General features: G+C 39.4%; 2 protein-coding genes and 1 long non-coding RNA gene across 5 annotated transcripts in view; 1 reads left to right on the top strand and 2 right to left on the bottom strand.

Moving 5' to 3' along the window:
- The window catches only part of Atg14 (autophagy related 14), a 39063-nt gene extending 30371 nt beyond the window's left edge, over nucleotides 1–8692 (bottom strand). Inside the window, exon 1 of the mRNA XM_003472392.5 lies at nucleotides 8434–8692. Coding sequence (XP_003472440.1) covers nucleotides 8434–8654 — 221 coding nt within the window. The 5' untranslated portion in view covers nucleotides 8655–8692. The remainder of the gene's footprint in view (nucleotides 1–8433) is intronic.
- Nucleotides 8693–8755: 63 nt separating this feature from the next.
- LOC134474128 (uncharacterized) lies at nucleotides 8756–14616 on the top strand. Of its 2 annotated transcripts, XR_010044753.1 has the most exons (3): nucleotides 8756–8929; nucleotides 10779–10840; nucleotides 13977–14616. It is a non-coding gene; the product is annotated as an uncharacterized LOC134474128 (long non-coding RNA). The 2 variants fall into 2 exon arrangements; XR_010044752.1 differs by having other exon boundaries at nucleotides 10779–14616.
- Nucleotides 9700–15387, bottom strand: part of Tbpl2 (TATA-box binding protein like 2) — a 33783-nt gene continuing 28095 nt past the window's right edge. For both annotated transcript variants that reach the window (XM_003472478.3, XM_063240800.1), the window contains exons 6-7: nucleotides 13454–13548; nucleotides 9700–10459 (exon numbers count right to left, since the gene is read on the bottom strand). In XM_003472478.3, coding sequence (XP_003472526.2) covers nucleotides 10383–10459; nucleotides 13454–13548 — 172 coding nt within the window. In that variant the 3' untranslated portion in view covers nucleotides 9700–10382. The remainder of the gene's footprint in view (nucleotides 10460–13453; nucleotides 13549–15387) is intronic.

Here is a 15387-nt window from a genome sequence, read left to right as displayed (position 1 = left end):
CCAAAAAAGCATCTTCTGATTAAATTTTTCAGTCCCATGAATCAAACTCACAATTTTGCACCTGCCAATGTCACTGAGTCACTGAACTATCTGCTCAGCCCACAAAAAGTTGCTTCTTCCATCTTTTTTCCACACCAGAACACATGGATCTATCTCATTCTTTGAGAAGTAAACAGATTTCATTGACTAGAAATCACAAAAGTTACTACATAAAGCCTTACCAATAAATACTGCTGGGGTTTCTAAATGTTGACTATCAGGAATAACTTAAAGAACATCATAGTGTATATACATCTACAAGCTTTTAAGCTTCTCTGAAGCTTCCCATAAATAAAATGCTAGGTCAAACAATACTTACATGCAAAAACTGTATTTATCTTCAAATTTCCTCTGAAATATTTAACATAATTTATAATCTTTCCAACACTGGTTAGCAGAACCCATCTTTAGACACACTCCCACACTTTATAGTCTCTGGTAATCTGATTGGCCTCTGACTCTTGCTCTAAAATACTTTTTTCTTCCTTTTCCTTTTGAGGCAAGGTCTCACTACGTAGTTCAGACTGACCTTGAACCACCATGCAGCCTATACTGATCCCTAACTCACTGTGATCCTCCTGCCTCAGCCTCTCAAGTGCTGGGATTACAGGCATGTGCCACCATGCCCAGCCTCTTATCTGTATGCCTTTATTTCACTCTTATAAAGGTTGAATATCTTTTTATATCTCATTGCTACTTAATTTTCTTTCATTATTTTTCTTACAAATGCCCTTAACCCAGTTTTCTCATTTTTTTTTTTTCTTTAAAGAATGTTTAGCAGGGAAATTAGTCACTGTCCTTTCATTCATATTGAAATTACTTTTTTCTCAACCTGTTTTCTTACTACTTACATTTCTGGTCTACAGACTTTCCTGATGTTATCTACTCTAATGACTCTAGGTTTTGTGTTCTTTTCTGGAAGAAATTTGAGAGTGAACCTGTTCTATGTATGGTTTTATAATATTATTTCCAGTATTTTCTCTTCCAGTTCAAAAATACCTTTCATATTATTTAATAACTACGGTTACACAATTTGGTGCTCTCCTATATCAAATTTTACTTACCTCCTATATCAAATTTTACTTAAATTTTACTTACCTCCTATATCAAAATTTACTTAAATTTTACTTACCTTAAATTTTGTTGTCTCCTAAATTCTTCCCTACTTTTGTGACTTATGATTCATTTTGCCACTAATAAAAGTACTGCCTTAATTTGACTATGAAGTAGTCCCCCAGTAGAGAGATGAATGAGATGCAGGACAGAGAAGCCCAATGGTTTGAGAGCATATTTAACCCAGTCAGGTCTCTGAGGGAGCTTTCTGTGACTGACATCTATGCAAGCTGAGAGGAGGATAAATTACACCTGGCCCTATTATGAAAAGGAGGACTGGATTATAGGCAGAAGCAATACAGCTATGCACAAAGTTCTTTGTCCTACAGAAGTGTTTCAACACACCAACCAGGACAGATGACAATATGCTGCTGAACAGTGGTTAAAAGTGCAAATCCTAGTTGGGTGTGGTGGTGTATACCTATAATCCCAGCACACAAGAGGCTGAGGTAGGAAGACTGCCAGTCAGCTACAATAGGTCAGTTCAAGGCCAGCCTGCACTACCCAGCAAGACTCTATTTTGGGGAAAAAAAAAAAAAAAGGCAGTAGGGGGTACAACTCTCTCCAAATAAATCATGCAAGTCTCAGGATCCCATTCTGTTCCCAGCTACAATCACTGTGTGGACCTAACCAGAGGCCAGTCCAGTCACAAGATCATCCCACACCACTAAAAAGAATAGCACCCAAAGCATATATTCTATTAGCAATCTGTATTAGCATTCTGAGCTAGGAATAACTAGCAGCTACATACTAATATATTTTAAGGAGGGTAAATATAAATAACCTTTCAAATAAGTAATCAAGAGCCTGAAAAAATATTCAAAACCTCTGATATGTTACTGCATTTCAAAGAATCAAGGAAATTGGATGAGAGGTAAAGAAAAGCTAGGATTCGAAGGTGCTAATCACAAAATCAGTCATAATAGCAAACTAGGAACAACTTTATATAATATATAACAGGGCTAATTAAATGATAGTATACTGCTGTGAAGGACACTTAAGTATTTTATAGGCAAAGATATGAATGTCTTTATGAGATGGGTTTTTTAAAAAGGGGGGGGGGCCTGGAGATTTAGCTCAGTGGCCTTAAGTGCCTGCCTGACAAGTACAAGGTCTTGAGTTTAATCCTTGGTAAAAAAAAAAAAAAAACAGATTACATACATATGGTATGATTCCAAGTATATATTTTCATATACATGCATAGAAACAATATATAACTGAAGAAATATATAACAACATTGTAATGCTCTTCTGTACTTTAAAAATTTTCTATAATAATCACGTCTTTGTTTTCTCATTGCTGAAACAAAATCCCCAACCAACACCCACAGTTAAAGGGGAAAAGGTTTACTTAGCTCACAGTTTATATGCTTGCAGTTCATAGTTGGCTGGCTCCAAGACAGGGTAACCCATGGCAGAGAGGTGATGCAGAGGACAGAGAATATTTCCTAGGGCCACAATATAGCAAAAGCAACTAGGAAGACCAGACACTTTCTGTCCCTTATATTGTATGCAGCTTATTGGCCCTAGGGTGGGTGTAGCACTCACACCCTTAATCCCAGCCAGAACTATGCCAAACCAATTAGCAGGCTGATTTATTAATCACACACCCTTTATCCCAGTCCACACACTAGATTCAGCCACCTCTGAAAAAGCCCTGATCCTACGAAGCTTTGGAAAAATGTCTAGACACAAAACCTTAACATATATACCCTAACAATCAGAAAAAAAGATACCATTCAATTAAAATTTTTCATGTTCCCCTTTTGAGGATCATGTCCATAAACATAATACACAATTTCACACAGCATTTGAAGATCTTCAGTTTCTCAAAGCAGTGAGATCTTGTCAAAAAAAAAAAAATTAAAACTAGTGCTTGAGATTTTCACTGGGCTCTGAATGAAAGTGATCAACCTTTAAAACATCATTAAAATTTCACAACAACACCTCTCCCAAAATCTGATCCCCAAAGCATCCTGATCCTTTCTGGCAATTTCCAAAAGCTAGCTGGGCCCCTGGAATGTGCCAATCCTTCTCAGCTGCACTCAGGTAAACACTGAGCTTGCAGCAAGTATCTCATCTTCACACCAAAACAGCTCCTGCACAGACAAATCTCACCAGAGCATGTGACCCTCCATGAAACACAATCTAAAATAAAATGGATGATGCAGAGGATAAAGAACACATTTCATGCCTCCCAATATACTGTAAAAACATACTCAGACATGAAAATGAACTTAACATAGCCTAGGAGTAAGTCGGTCTCAACAACACTGATCTTCATTTTCCTCATCTTCAAAACAGATTCCTAACTCAAGGAGTTGTAGTACAAAAGGGTAACAGTCAATGTGAAAACCTTTTATAAATTCTACAAAATAAATGGAAAGAGTTCTCCAAGGATGCTGACTGAAAAAGCTCTATTTTCTTAGCATATCCATATCCGTTGGTGGCAATGCTACTAATAAGCTGCATGAATGGACACTGCTAAAACCCTTTCAGAGGACATAATGAAACAGTATGGAGGCTGACAGACTCTTTCTAAAGATGGGGTGCATCTGGTCTCCCATGGGGCTTTTGTTCTACAGAGCACAACTTACAGAACTGAACTCTCTAGGTAGTTTTCATAGGCCACAGTGCCTGAAAACCAAAGATTCGGGAAGGGAAACAGATATATCTAAAAGGATATTTCTTGGGTCTTAGCTGAGCCCTGCCCAGGAGAGCTACCTAAATCACCCACCATTTTTCAGTGTAGTTAAGGGCCTGTATTTCAGTTTTGTGGAAAATTACAATCTTATATTTTTAAAGTTACAATTCAGTATCATTCCTGAACATGTATTCATATAAAAGCAAAATGTGTCTTTTCTTCTATACTTGAAAATCACTGGCTCCTACACCAGTAAGTGTATTTTTCTGGGTTTCCTTTAGAACATGTTCCCAGGCCCATTCCTCTACCTATAACAAACTGATAACCAATTTCCACTTTTGAATGGCAAGATTACTCAATTTGTCAGCTGTATATTGTATAACAGTGCCATCTTGGTGTTGGATAAATGTGTAATACACAAAATTATACTCCTTTTAAGAGGCTTGTAATTTTAAACTATCTCACAATGAATACTATGTCCAAAGCTTATTCTCAGAGTACTGCTTAGTACTATTCCTGTTCTTCTTCCCTTAAAAAGCAAACAGGTTAAAAAATGAAAATGTTTCCTACAGTGAGTCTTTTCATTAAGTTAAAAGCAAAAAGTATGAAAGCAGGCACAGAATACAGTATTTTTCATAAATGATAAAGACAGCAGCAGAGCTAACAATCAACCATTGGCCCAAGAATTCAAAAAGCCTACTGCCAATGTAATTTCTCAGCACAGAGAACAGCCTTTCTGTAACCTGCCAGAATAACCTCCACATGTAACAGTACCTAATGAAAGCCTATTAAAAAGTATTTTGACCATTAGGACATGGAGCTATGTCTCTCAAATCTTTCACTGTCCTAGACACTGGGCCAAATGATGTTCTGAAAATAAACAAAAACTACCACCACTACTCCAGGGCACTGGGGACTGAACTCAGGGCCTCATGCATCCTGAGCAAGTTCGCTACCACTTAACTACATCCCTGGTTCTGACAAACTCCTTTCTTGCAGGTGCACACAGTTCAGAAAAAAAAAAAGATTGGTAAGGGTGACTGAGCACACCATTTCTGAACGTACCATTATATAGTCCTTTTATCCCTGAACCAAACTCCCAAGATTTCTTTTTTATTTCTAAATTGTGAATGATTCATGTCTTTGTTTTTCACTTTTCTGCTTGGTCAAGAAAGAAATCCACAGTAACGTATCTTGCTTCTGAAAAGTCACCTCAATGCTCAAATTTCTCACAGAATTTTTCTGTAAGTTTTAAAAGACACTGCTTGGCTATTCCTTCAACAATATTGCTAGGTGCTACCTTCTGCCCTGCTGCTGCGCTGGTGTTATGATAGAACAAAACCAAAAGCCAGCTCTATTCTAGATGTGGATATTTTCCTATAACAATAACATTACACATCATGCTTAGCACCATGACAGAAATAAATTGAGCACTGTGACAGCAAATAATGGAGGTAGGAATAATATACTTTAGTGAGGCAGATCAGGGAAGGCCTCACTGAGAAAGTGACATTCAAGTACACATGTGAATGATAAAAGTACCCATCAAATGAAAAAGTGTTCCAGGCAAAGCAAACAAGAAAGGTTCAGTGGTGAAACATTGCCTATGTTTGAGGATTTGAGGTAAGGCTAACAATGATCCAGCATGCCATGAGTTTATTTTTTGAATGTTCAATAGATGCTGGGCACCCGGCAAAGCACTTTAAATGCTTACTCTTACATACTCTTACATAAGCACTATCAGAAACCTCTGAAGCCATAACCCTGTTATTTCCAAAATGACATAAGCCTAAGAGGTTAAGAAACTATTTCAAAATCACATTAGCAAGTTGTGAAACTTGGATTCAAGTCAATGCAGCATGTATCCAAAGCTCACTTTTTGTTTTGTTTGTTTGTTTTTGTTGTTGTGGCTGTTTCAGCACTGAGGATTGTTCCAGGGTGTCTACATGAAGCTACATCTCCAGCCCCTTTTATTCTGGGACATGGTCTTACAAAGTCACCTGGCCTGGGATCCAAATTTGATTCCTCTGCCTCAATCTCCCAATCTCTCAATCTCTGTGAGATTACAGGTTCATAATACAAAGCCTGGCTTCTCATTTACAGTTCTACTGAGGTTGCTTCACAGATGACAAAGGCAGCAGGAAGAGAGTATCTGAGTAAAAGAAAAGAGATCACTAAGAAGTCAGACTGAAATGGCATTGGCCTGCATTAGAAGTAGATACATTCAAATTATATTTTGGTGTCAGAGTGAATCAAACTGGATGATTTATATGCAGAAAATAAAAGGAAAAATTGAAGGTAATTCTCAGGTTTCTACCTTTAATACTAACTGAATCATGATGAATGATACTGAAATAGTCCAGTCTGTGAAGGAGGCACAGATTCATTCAGTCATTCCATAAATCTTTTGAGCTTCTACTGCTAGGATACAACAGTGTACAAAACCAGGTCTGTTCTCGGAGTTTGCATCACTGCAGTCAGGAATAAGTAGTTCAACAAACTAATCTGTAAACCAGACAGTGGTAAATGGCTAGATAATATAAAGCAAGTTAAGTAGGATGCTTACTATTTTAACTGAAAACTTGAAAAGACCTTCTGTAATGCATAAGCAAAGGCCTAACAAGAGCAAAGGAGGCACCCCAAAGCTAGAAGAGTCATTGTCATTGTCAAAAGGCCCTAAAGCAGGAGTGTTCCTGGACTGAAAGAAGGCCAAATTGGTGTAGCAGAGCAGGAGGGAGAGAAAACATGAGATTAGATAGAAAAAGGAACACATAGTCGGGTGTGGTGGCTCATGCCTGTAATCCCAGCACTGGGGAGGCTGAAGTGGGAGGATCCTTGGGAATTCGAGACCAGCCTGGGTTATACAAGGTGAGCTCAAGGCCAGCCTGAACTGCATAGCAAGACCCCGTCTCAAAAAAGCCAAAAAAAGAGCACATTATACAGAACTTGATTAGAAGTTTGGCTTTTGCTTTGAGTAAGATGGAAAAGCACTGGAAGACCTGAACCAAAAAATGAAAGAGGGGTGTTAGGCTGACAATACGAGAATTACACTAACAGAAAGCAAGAGTGAAAGCAGAGAGCAAGGAGCAATAATCTGATGGGCATCAGACTAGGGATAGTGAAAGAATTGGGTTTCAAAGAGTGGACAGGATTTGTTAATGAGGTTAGTTACAATGGCCCTAAGAAAAAAATCAACAAACCGGGTGTGACACACCTATAATCCTAGCACTCAAGAGGCTAAGCAGGAGTTTGGGGCCAGTTTGGGCTACACAGCAAGACTCTATCTCAAAATAAATTAAATAATCAAACAAACCTACGAAAAAATGTAAATGGAAGATCCAGAACCTAATCCTGGATAAATTCTTACAGTTTGACACTTCTCATACCTAGATTCTTATAATGAAACAACCTGGCTTGATTTTTATATTATAATAGCAATTCCTGAAGTCATCAGGCCCATTAATGAGGCAAAGCAATGAACAAAAGAGTGCTATAAAAATTTCCAAAAATACAAAGAACACTGCTTATGAACACAAAATTATTAAAACATTCCCAAATCTAGAGTGGGTACTTGAATCCAAACTGTCTGGATTTTTATTTGAATCACTACACTTACTAGGGGTGGGTATATCGTTAAGCTAAAAACGCTGGGTTCAATCCAGTACCACAATAAACAAAGAAACTAAACTGCTGAAACAGGGAAGTCTGCAACTAATCACTAGTTTCTTGTTCAATTCTTTTGCGATCCTACCACTCGGAAGCCTGAGGCAGGAGGTTCATGGTTTAGCAGGGGCTTTATAGGGAGAGCTTGTTAAAAACAAAGTCCAAATCACGTTCCTAAATACAGTTCTCTTAACTAAAGAAATATAGCTCGCCATTTGAATTTTTAAAGAAAACCAAGACACTTCCCAAATAAACATTCAAGCATAATCTTTGGAAGCAGACAGGGGAAAAGGAACTAACCAACTAGTCCCTGGTCACAAATTAGTGATCACGTCTTAGAACAAGGTCTACCTGAGACAAAGTCTATGAAGGGCCAAATCCCTCTTAGCTAATCACTACTGGAGTACCTCCTGGTCCCAAGAGAATCATTCTGATTGTTTTCAAAAACAGAAGAGTTGCGCAGCATGATGGCTCAAGCCTCTAATCCCAGTAATCGGGAGGCAGAGGCAGGAGGATCTCTGAGAGTTCAAGGCCAGCCTGGGCTACAAAGTGAATTTAAGGCCAGTCAGAACTGCATAGCGAACCTCCTCTAAAAAACAAAAAACAAAAAAATAAAGCAAAACAAAACAAAGCTTAAACCCAGCTTTCAATGAGACAACACAGAACTAAGAATGGAACTATAAACACTAACGGGGAAAGACTTCGCCTAAATCGGCATCTAGTCCTTTTCCTCTGTTTCCACAAAACATAGACCCAAGAAGTCCTCTCAGGTGGATAAGGGAATAAACAGCACCTTCTCTCAACTGGAATCCCATCCCAAACCCGGCCACAGGCAGCAAGGCACCGACGCAGACCAGTGACTCTCGGTTTGGGCTCAGGAGTCACGACAGGGAGTCCCCAAGTTTCAGCCTTTTGGTCATCCGACGAGAAGAGACGGAAGACAAGAAACAATAGGGCCGCGGGAGCCTCCGTACCTCTCCCGGTCGCGGCCGTCGAAGTAAACGAAATCGCCGCTCTGAACGCACTTGGCGCAAGTCAGCCGCCGGCGGGTGGTATTGCACAGCGGACACCGCTCGACCGCCACGTACAGCCCCTCGGCATCATCCACGGAGTCCTCCAGGTCCCGGGCCAGTGGCCGGAGCCCACAGCCAGCAACGTCGGACGCCAGAGCGCCCTTCCCACTGGGAGACGCCATGACGATCGGCGCGCAGGGTCAGTCACGTGGTATTTTGTTTTCAACCAGGTGCACCCTGGGCGCGGGCGGGGCCAGCTTGGGAGGCGGGGCCGGGGCAGGAGGCGGGGCTTGGGTAGGGCCTCTCGCGGTCGGCGGGCGCGCAAAGCCACGGCCGGTGCTGTACGAAAGGCTCCTTCGGCGTCTGCAGGGAACAGCGGAAGTCAGCCGGAAGGTGCAGTACGAGCGGGACGGAAAGAAAGAGAATTTAATTCGCTGAGGATCCTTTTATTTGTCGGGTAAGGTTCACGACACAAAGCAGTGTCCTCGATCCCGCGGCCCTGTGGCACCTCTGCCCATCCGGAACCCATTCCTCCTTCTGTGCAGCCCTCTACTGTCTGGGGTGTTTTATCGCGGCTCTGCCAGGAGTAGGTACCTGCCACCATCAACTTCTGCCTGCAGTAACCAGAGAAAACAGACTGAACCGAAGTTCTGTTGTGTTTGTAAATCGAGCCTTAAACCGGCCAACCCCCGTCCCCGCTCGTGGGCTGTACACTAGTGGAGGAGGAGGAAGGGGAAGCGGGAACGGAAGAAGCTCCCGGTGGTCGGACTGGGTGAGGTGGTGTCTGACATGCTCTGAACTACAAAGGAGAAAGGCGCCCGAGTCCCTACATTTGACCGTGTACACCAATCCTCAAGGACTTCTACAGCAGCCGACCTTTGATGCCTGCCCAGTCCACTCCAGCTGGGACTCCTCTCCAGCGGTCCACATCCAAAGGCACGGTGCTGCCTCGTGTCTTAGCTGAATGGTGTTGTGAAGGCGCCCTGGTGGGACACGTTAGTGTCCCCAGTGGGCCAGGAGCCCCTGCAGACCTTTGAGCCTCTTATCCCTGAAACATCTCATCCCACCCTCAAATGCAGGTGGCTATACCACCATCGCCTTCGCACCTCTCCATCCTCTGGGTCTTAACCAAGGTTGGCTAAATATGATTACATGGGACTGTAAGAGTAAGCAAAAAGCAAAACTTCTCTGTATTTCCTGCAAAATAGGTTACCGAGCCTGAATGGCTGCTGTAAGTTTGTGGTTTCCAGTGAGAAATACTTTCATGTTCCTCACACAGGTCCCACAGTGTGTGCTGCCTAATGGAATCATCTCTGCCATCTTTTTATTTTGTGGCACTGGGAATTGAACTCAGGGGTTTCGCATTGAGCTACATTTTTTTTTAACTTTTATTTTGAGATGGTCACTCAGGCTGGACTCAAACTTGGAATCCTCTTGCCTCAGCCTCTCAAAGTGCTGGTACCACATGTGTGCCCCACCATGTCCAGCTATTTCAATGTTTTAAAAGGCAAAACAGACACAGTAATTTATATTCTGCTATATTATATTATACATAATTTCTAGTTTATGCAATTATTTGAAATTTCTAGATGTTCTATGTATTTTCAGCAAACAAAAGTTAATGGTATGTATGCATTTAACAAAGCAGAGCATTCGTTTTTAATAATGCTATATAATATTCTAACAAAGCCCCAAATCTCTCAAATTCTGAATTTTTCTTCAGTTTTTAAAACATACAGGAATTATTTTCAGTAAGAAATTGTTTTCATTTCTTAGACACAGTTACTCACATAGAATCACCATATAAGTCAAAATGTACTTGGACATCTACAATTAAAGCCAAAAGAATCCAACTGTTTTGTAGTGAACTTATACACACAGTCAGAGTAGCAAAATGTTGAATGATATGCTCAGCCTTTTTTAAAACTTTTTAGAATAGGGTAGATGTTTTCAAATGCTTCATAGATCTCAGAACGTTCTTTGGCACCTATAAAGAAATCCAAATTTACATAATCTTTAAAATACCAAAATTTCCATAACACTACATTTCATTGTGTTATCTCCAGATACTTTTTACTTTTTGACAGAGCTAGAGATCAAACCCAGTGCTTGACATATGCTCTACTACTGAACCAATACCTCTAGCCCTCTCCCATCACTTTAATATGTGATGTCTCTTTAGCCATACCTGGTTACTACAACCATTTTTCCACAAAACATAGACCCAGAGTTTTTTAGTACTTACTCTGTGGGTATTATGTTTAGCCATACAGTGCTTACTTTTTTTGTTTCATTTTTTGAGACAGGGTACACTGGTTTGAAACACAGCAATCATCTTGTCTCGGTCTCCTGAGTGCTGGAATTACAGGTATGAATCGCTACGTCCAGCATAGTTCTCATAAGAAATTTGAAATATGAGATGTTAATGACTAAGTGCGCCACACACATAACCTCAGAATGACTTCAGCACCTGTGGGCTCCAGCAAAATGACTCTGATTCACTCATCTCTACTTAACATCTTGATTCCCTAATATTAGCAGATTTAGAAAATGTACAACTATTCTAGAGCTTTAAATTTTAGTGTATAAGAATGAATTAGAGAAGAAAAACTACCATTGTCATCCTATAGTCTTAGCTTTCCAGGGATTTTTAGCATGCTTGTCTAGGAATTACAGGAATAGAAATATTAGTCTCTATCCTTGAGATATGGTCAGCCATCCTTATCTCTCAGCATCATCAGAAGTGTGGGCAGATTGTGCTGAGCACTGTGGACTGGCAAATTGTTTACACTGATCAAGAAATAATTATCAGGCATTTTGAGGGCAAAAAGTAAATAAGGAAGTTAAATGAGAAGACTGTAAAAACTGTTAGCATGAGGAAATATAGAAAACAGCTGAAGTTGATTAAAATCTTTCCAGAAACTAGGTTGTAGTGATACTCCCCTGTAATCCCAGAACTCAGATCCTGAAGCAGAAAGATTCCAAATTCAAACCTAGCCCAGGCAACTTAGTGATTAGCGAAGTCCTATCTCAAAATTTAAAAAGGACTGTGGACAGGGCTCACTGCAAAGACTGGGCTTACTCCTCAGTACTGCAACAAAGAAAAGAATAGAACTACAAAATTGAATAATCTGAGAAATGGTTATCTGGCTATCTGATTTAATCTTAGTAGGATGGAGGAGGGGAAATATCGAGGCAGTGAAACCTGACTCCAAATAAAAAGATTATGGTGAACTCATACAAATTCCTAGGGGAAAAAAAACTAGTAAAAGCTAAGTGGAGGAAAGGATACATTATCTATTTAGTATTTACAAGAGATAAAATTCTAAACTGGGTATGGTGGCACACACCTATAATCTCACCATTTTGGAGGCTCAGACTGGAGGATCACTTGAGTGTTGTAAACCAGCCTGGGCTACATAGTTAGACTCTGTCTCAAAAAACAAAAAGAGGAAAGAAAAAAAAAAGAAATGCTATCTATTGGAAAATATTGAAAAATAATCAATTTATAGGGTTTTTTTTTTTTTTTTTTTTTTGGCGGTATACACTGGCCCTTCACACTGAGCTATATCCCAAACGTGTTCATTCCTTTTTTCTACTTTTTTATTGGTTATACAGACTAACAGTTTTTTTCTGGCAGATTTGGATATGCACATATTTGATCATCATTTTTACACATATACTGCTGGCAGCCCCTTGCTCTGCTCCCCACTGTCATATTTGGGGGGAGATGTCAGTATGCATAGTTTTGCTTATCTTTTTCTCCCTTATTACCCATTCTTACCTCCTGCTGCCCCTTCTTACTGCTTTCTTGTCTAACCCCTGCCTGTGTTTGTCTTGTATTTTGATACCTGTTTCTCACTAGAACACCAAGTTTCCCAGGCTGGGTTCAAACATGAGGACCTCAAGCCTCACCTCCCCCAGTGCTGAGATCACAAGTGTGCACCAGCACTCCTGGCCATTGGCTTCTGATTTTGATTACCACTGATGTAAACACAACAAAATCATTTCCACTTACATATTTTAAAAAGCTTTCTTTTATACCATTTTTAGTGCTGCTGCTGAGGGTTTGGTAAAAGATGTTTATAAATACATTGCTGGGACATAGCATATAGAAGAATCATATATATCCTTAAAAGAATTTGGCATTTCAAACTAAAAACCTCAAGCAGTCATGTCTTTAAACAGAAGTTCCTTTTTTTTTTTTTTTTTTTAGTCAAGGTCTTGCTATGTAATACAGACTGGCCTTGGAAATCACAGCGATCCTGCCTCAGCCTCCTGAGTGCAGGATTACAGGCATGCTAAAAGTTCTATTTCTGAGCATACACACTAACAAAACAATTCTCCACATGTAAACATAGCCAAATTTTTATACCATTTTTAAGAAGCAAACAAAGAATGAACATTTAAGAATCTGACAATAAGAGAACAAATTTGATCCATATCTTATAGAACAGAGGTCAGGAAATGTAGTCCTGCTGGCCAAAGTCAGTCTGCTAACTATTTTTTATCAACCTTTAGGCCAAGAATTTTTTTTATATTTTTAAGTGGTGGGAGGGGATTAAAAAAACTATTATGTGACATAAAAATTCACACTTTGTCACCCACTCCTCCATGTGACATCCATAGCTGTCTGCACTGCAGAGGTACAGGTACAGACCCTGTGGCCCACAGAGCCTCGGGCAGAAAAAGTCTGCAAAACACCCCTTTGAACACCATTCAGCCACAGAAAGCCTTCACATGAGAGTCTTAATAATCAGGTTGTATGTATTATTTATATTGGTTAGTAAAAAGGCAGGATATAAGGTGTGTATATGAAAAAAACATAAAATGTCTCAAGAATTAGGATTTTCATTTTTCCAGTATTACATATTAGCAAGAATGTAACTGCCAAACAGTGAACAATACTGTTTAAAAGGAAAAGAAAAGCAGGTAGCTATTGAATTTTATGAAAGTAAAAAAAAAGAAATTTAGAACTTACCTGTCAGTACAACTTTTCCAGATACAAAGATAAGCAACACAATTCGTGGCTTTACCATTCTATAAATAAGGCCAGGAAACAGTTCTGGTTCATAACTTTTAAGACAAAAAAGGAAAAAGTTAAAAATAGCACTATTCATCTTTTTCCAAAATCCAAGACCCAGTATATTATCAAAACTCTTAGCTACCTTGATGAAAAATAGTGCTGAGAGTGGATACTTGTTTATCACTTATTGCTTAGCATGGAACCCAGAGCCTCATAGCACTCTACCACTAAGTTACATTCTGAGCTCTGAATGCAGACTGTGGCAGTGAAGAATAGCTTTTGGTTATAAAAATTTTGATTTGCAGGCCAATCTAGGCTACTAGAAACGGAGGTAATCTTGGTCATCAGATTTGATGTATTTTGATCTTGCTGGTTTAATGTTCTCCATCTTTGATCAAAACTCTGCCAATATAAACATGTTTTTGAGATTTTAAAAAATATATTTTGTAAGCATTTATAAGTCATTAAATATTTTTAGCAGATAGATCCTACAAAAAAATTCTACATGACAAGCCATTTGTCTTTGAACATTTGCCATGAGGTATGATTGAAAATACAGGTATGTATAAAATGTAAATATTTGTAAACATTATGTATCTGCAAAGTATCAAACTTTTAGAATGTTTTTATACATGTAAAAGACACTGTCATTAACCCCTCTCCAATCTTCAAACATACTTCAGCTTCAAACATATTTATCCATTGTTCTTGACTCTTTCTGAAATCCTTTTTCAGAGTATCCTTATATTCTATTGTTGGCTAAGTCGATGTTCTCAGTCAATTTCAAGCATTTATTGCATTCAATGTGATGTAATTTCAGGGAGCAATCAGAGACTGCAGAGTTCCAGATGTTTTTATTTGATACAAATCTCTGCAAATGTTTTGCATTGATTCAGGACATCAAAGCAACCCAAAAAGATACTCATAAAGAAGGATTTCCAGCACTGCTTCAGAAAGTGACAAGGAAGACTACGTAAGTATGTTCCACATCCAGGGGATACTGAGGGTGATGAGTGGCAATGTGTCATCCACTGTCATAATTGTCTCTCTTTTTTTTTCAAGTCCGTTTTATTTATTGGAAAAAAAAACCAATAAAACAAAATTTCAAAATATGTCAATCAGGTTGTCTCTCTTTTTTTTTCAAGTCCGTTTTATTTATTGGAAAAAAAAACCAATAAAACAAAATTTCAAAATATGTCAATCAGGTTCATTTTTAATTAAAACATTCACCATAGTTTTTATCACATCTTGTACAAAGAAAGACAGCAATCCCAAGATTGTAAAATTTAGAATTTTTTTCCTCAGAACAATAATTTATCTGTGTCCTAAATGGAAGCTGGCTTCTCCACAGAGCAAAGGATGATGAGCTAAAAAACTACTTTCCACACTCCAACCCAGGAGGACAGATTCCTAAAGAGGTTGGAGAGCCTCCTATAATGAAGGCAAGAGGTTGAAATAAAACCAGTATTAAACAATGGCTAGCAGCCAGGCGTGGTGGCTCACACCTGTAATCCCAGCACTCAGGAGGCTGAGGTGGGAGGATCCTTGGGAGTTCGAGACCAGCCTGGGCTACAAAGTGAGCTCAAGGCCAGCCTGAACTGCATAGGGAGACCTCATCTCAAAAAAGACAAGAAAAAAATGGCTAATAGAATGGAGAGTAGGAAGCAAAGGAATCTGAGATGAAAAACAGCAGTGCACATGAGTCTTTGCACTATAGGGGTGAATCCAAATGACATGGCAGATCTCTGTGGATTAACAATGCATGAAGCCTGTGTGTCAACATTGTGAGATGACCTTCTGCAGGACACAGATCTAGTGTAGGTTGACCCACCTTGCACTAGCACGCAGCCTTCATGAGAGGTCCACCAAGACCCCTGTGTACCTTGCAG

Source organism: Cavia porcellus, unplaced genomic scaffold, assembly GCF_034190915.1.
Source record: "Cavia porcellus strain 051 isolate PalLab524CR breed Dunkin Hartley unplaced genomic scaffold, mCavPor4.1 scaffold_31, whole genome shotgun sequence".
Taxonomy (NCBI): domain Eukaryota; kingdom Metazoa; phylum Chordata; class Mammalia; order Rodentia; family Caviidae; genus Cavia; species Cavia porcellus.
The sequence above is the reverse complement of the archived record's forward strand: the minus strand, read 5'-3'. Positions and strand labels throughout refer to the sequence as shown.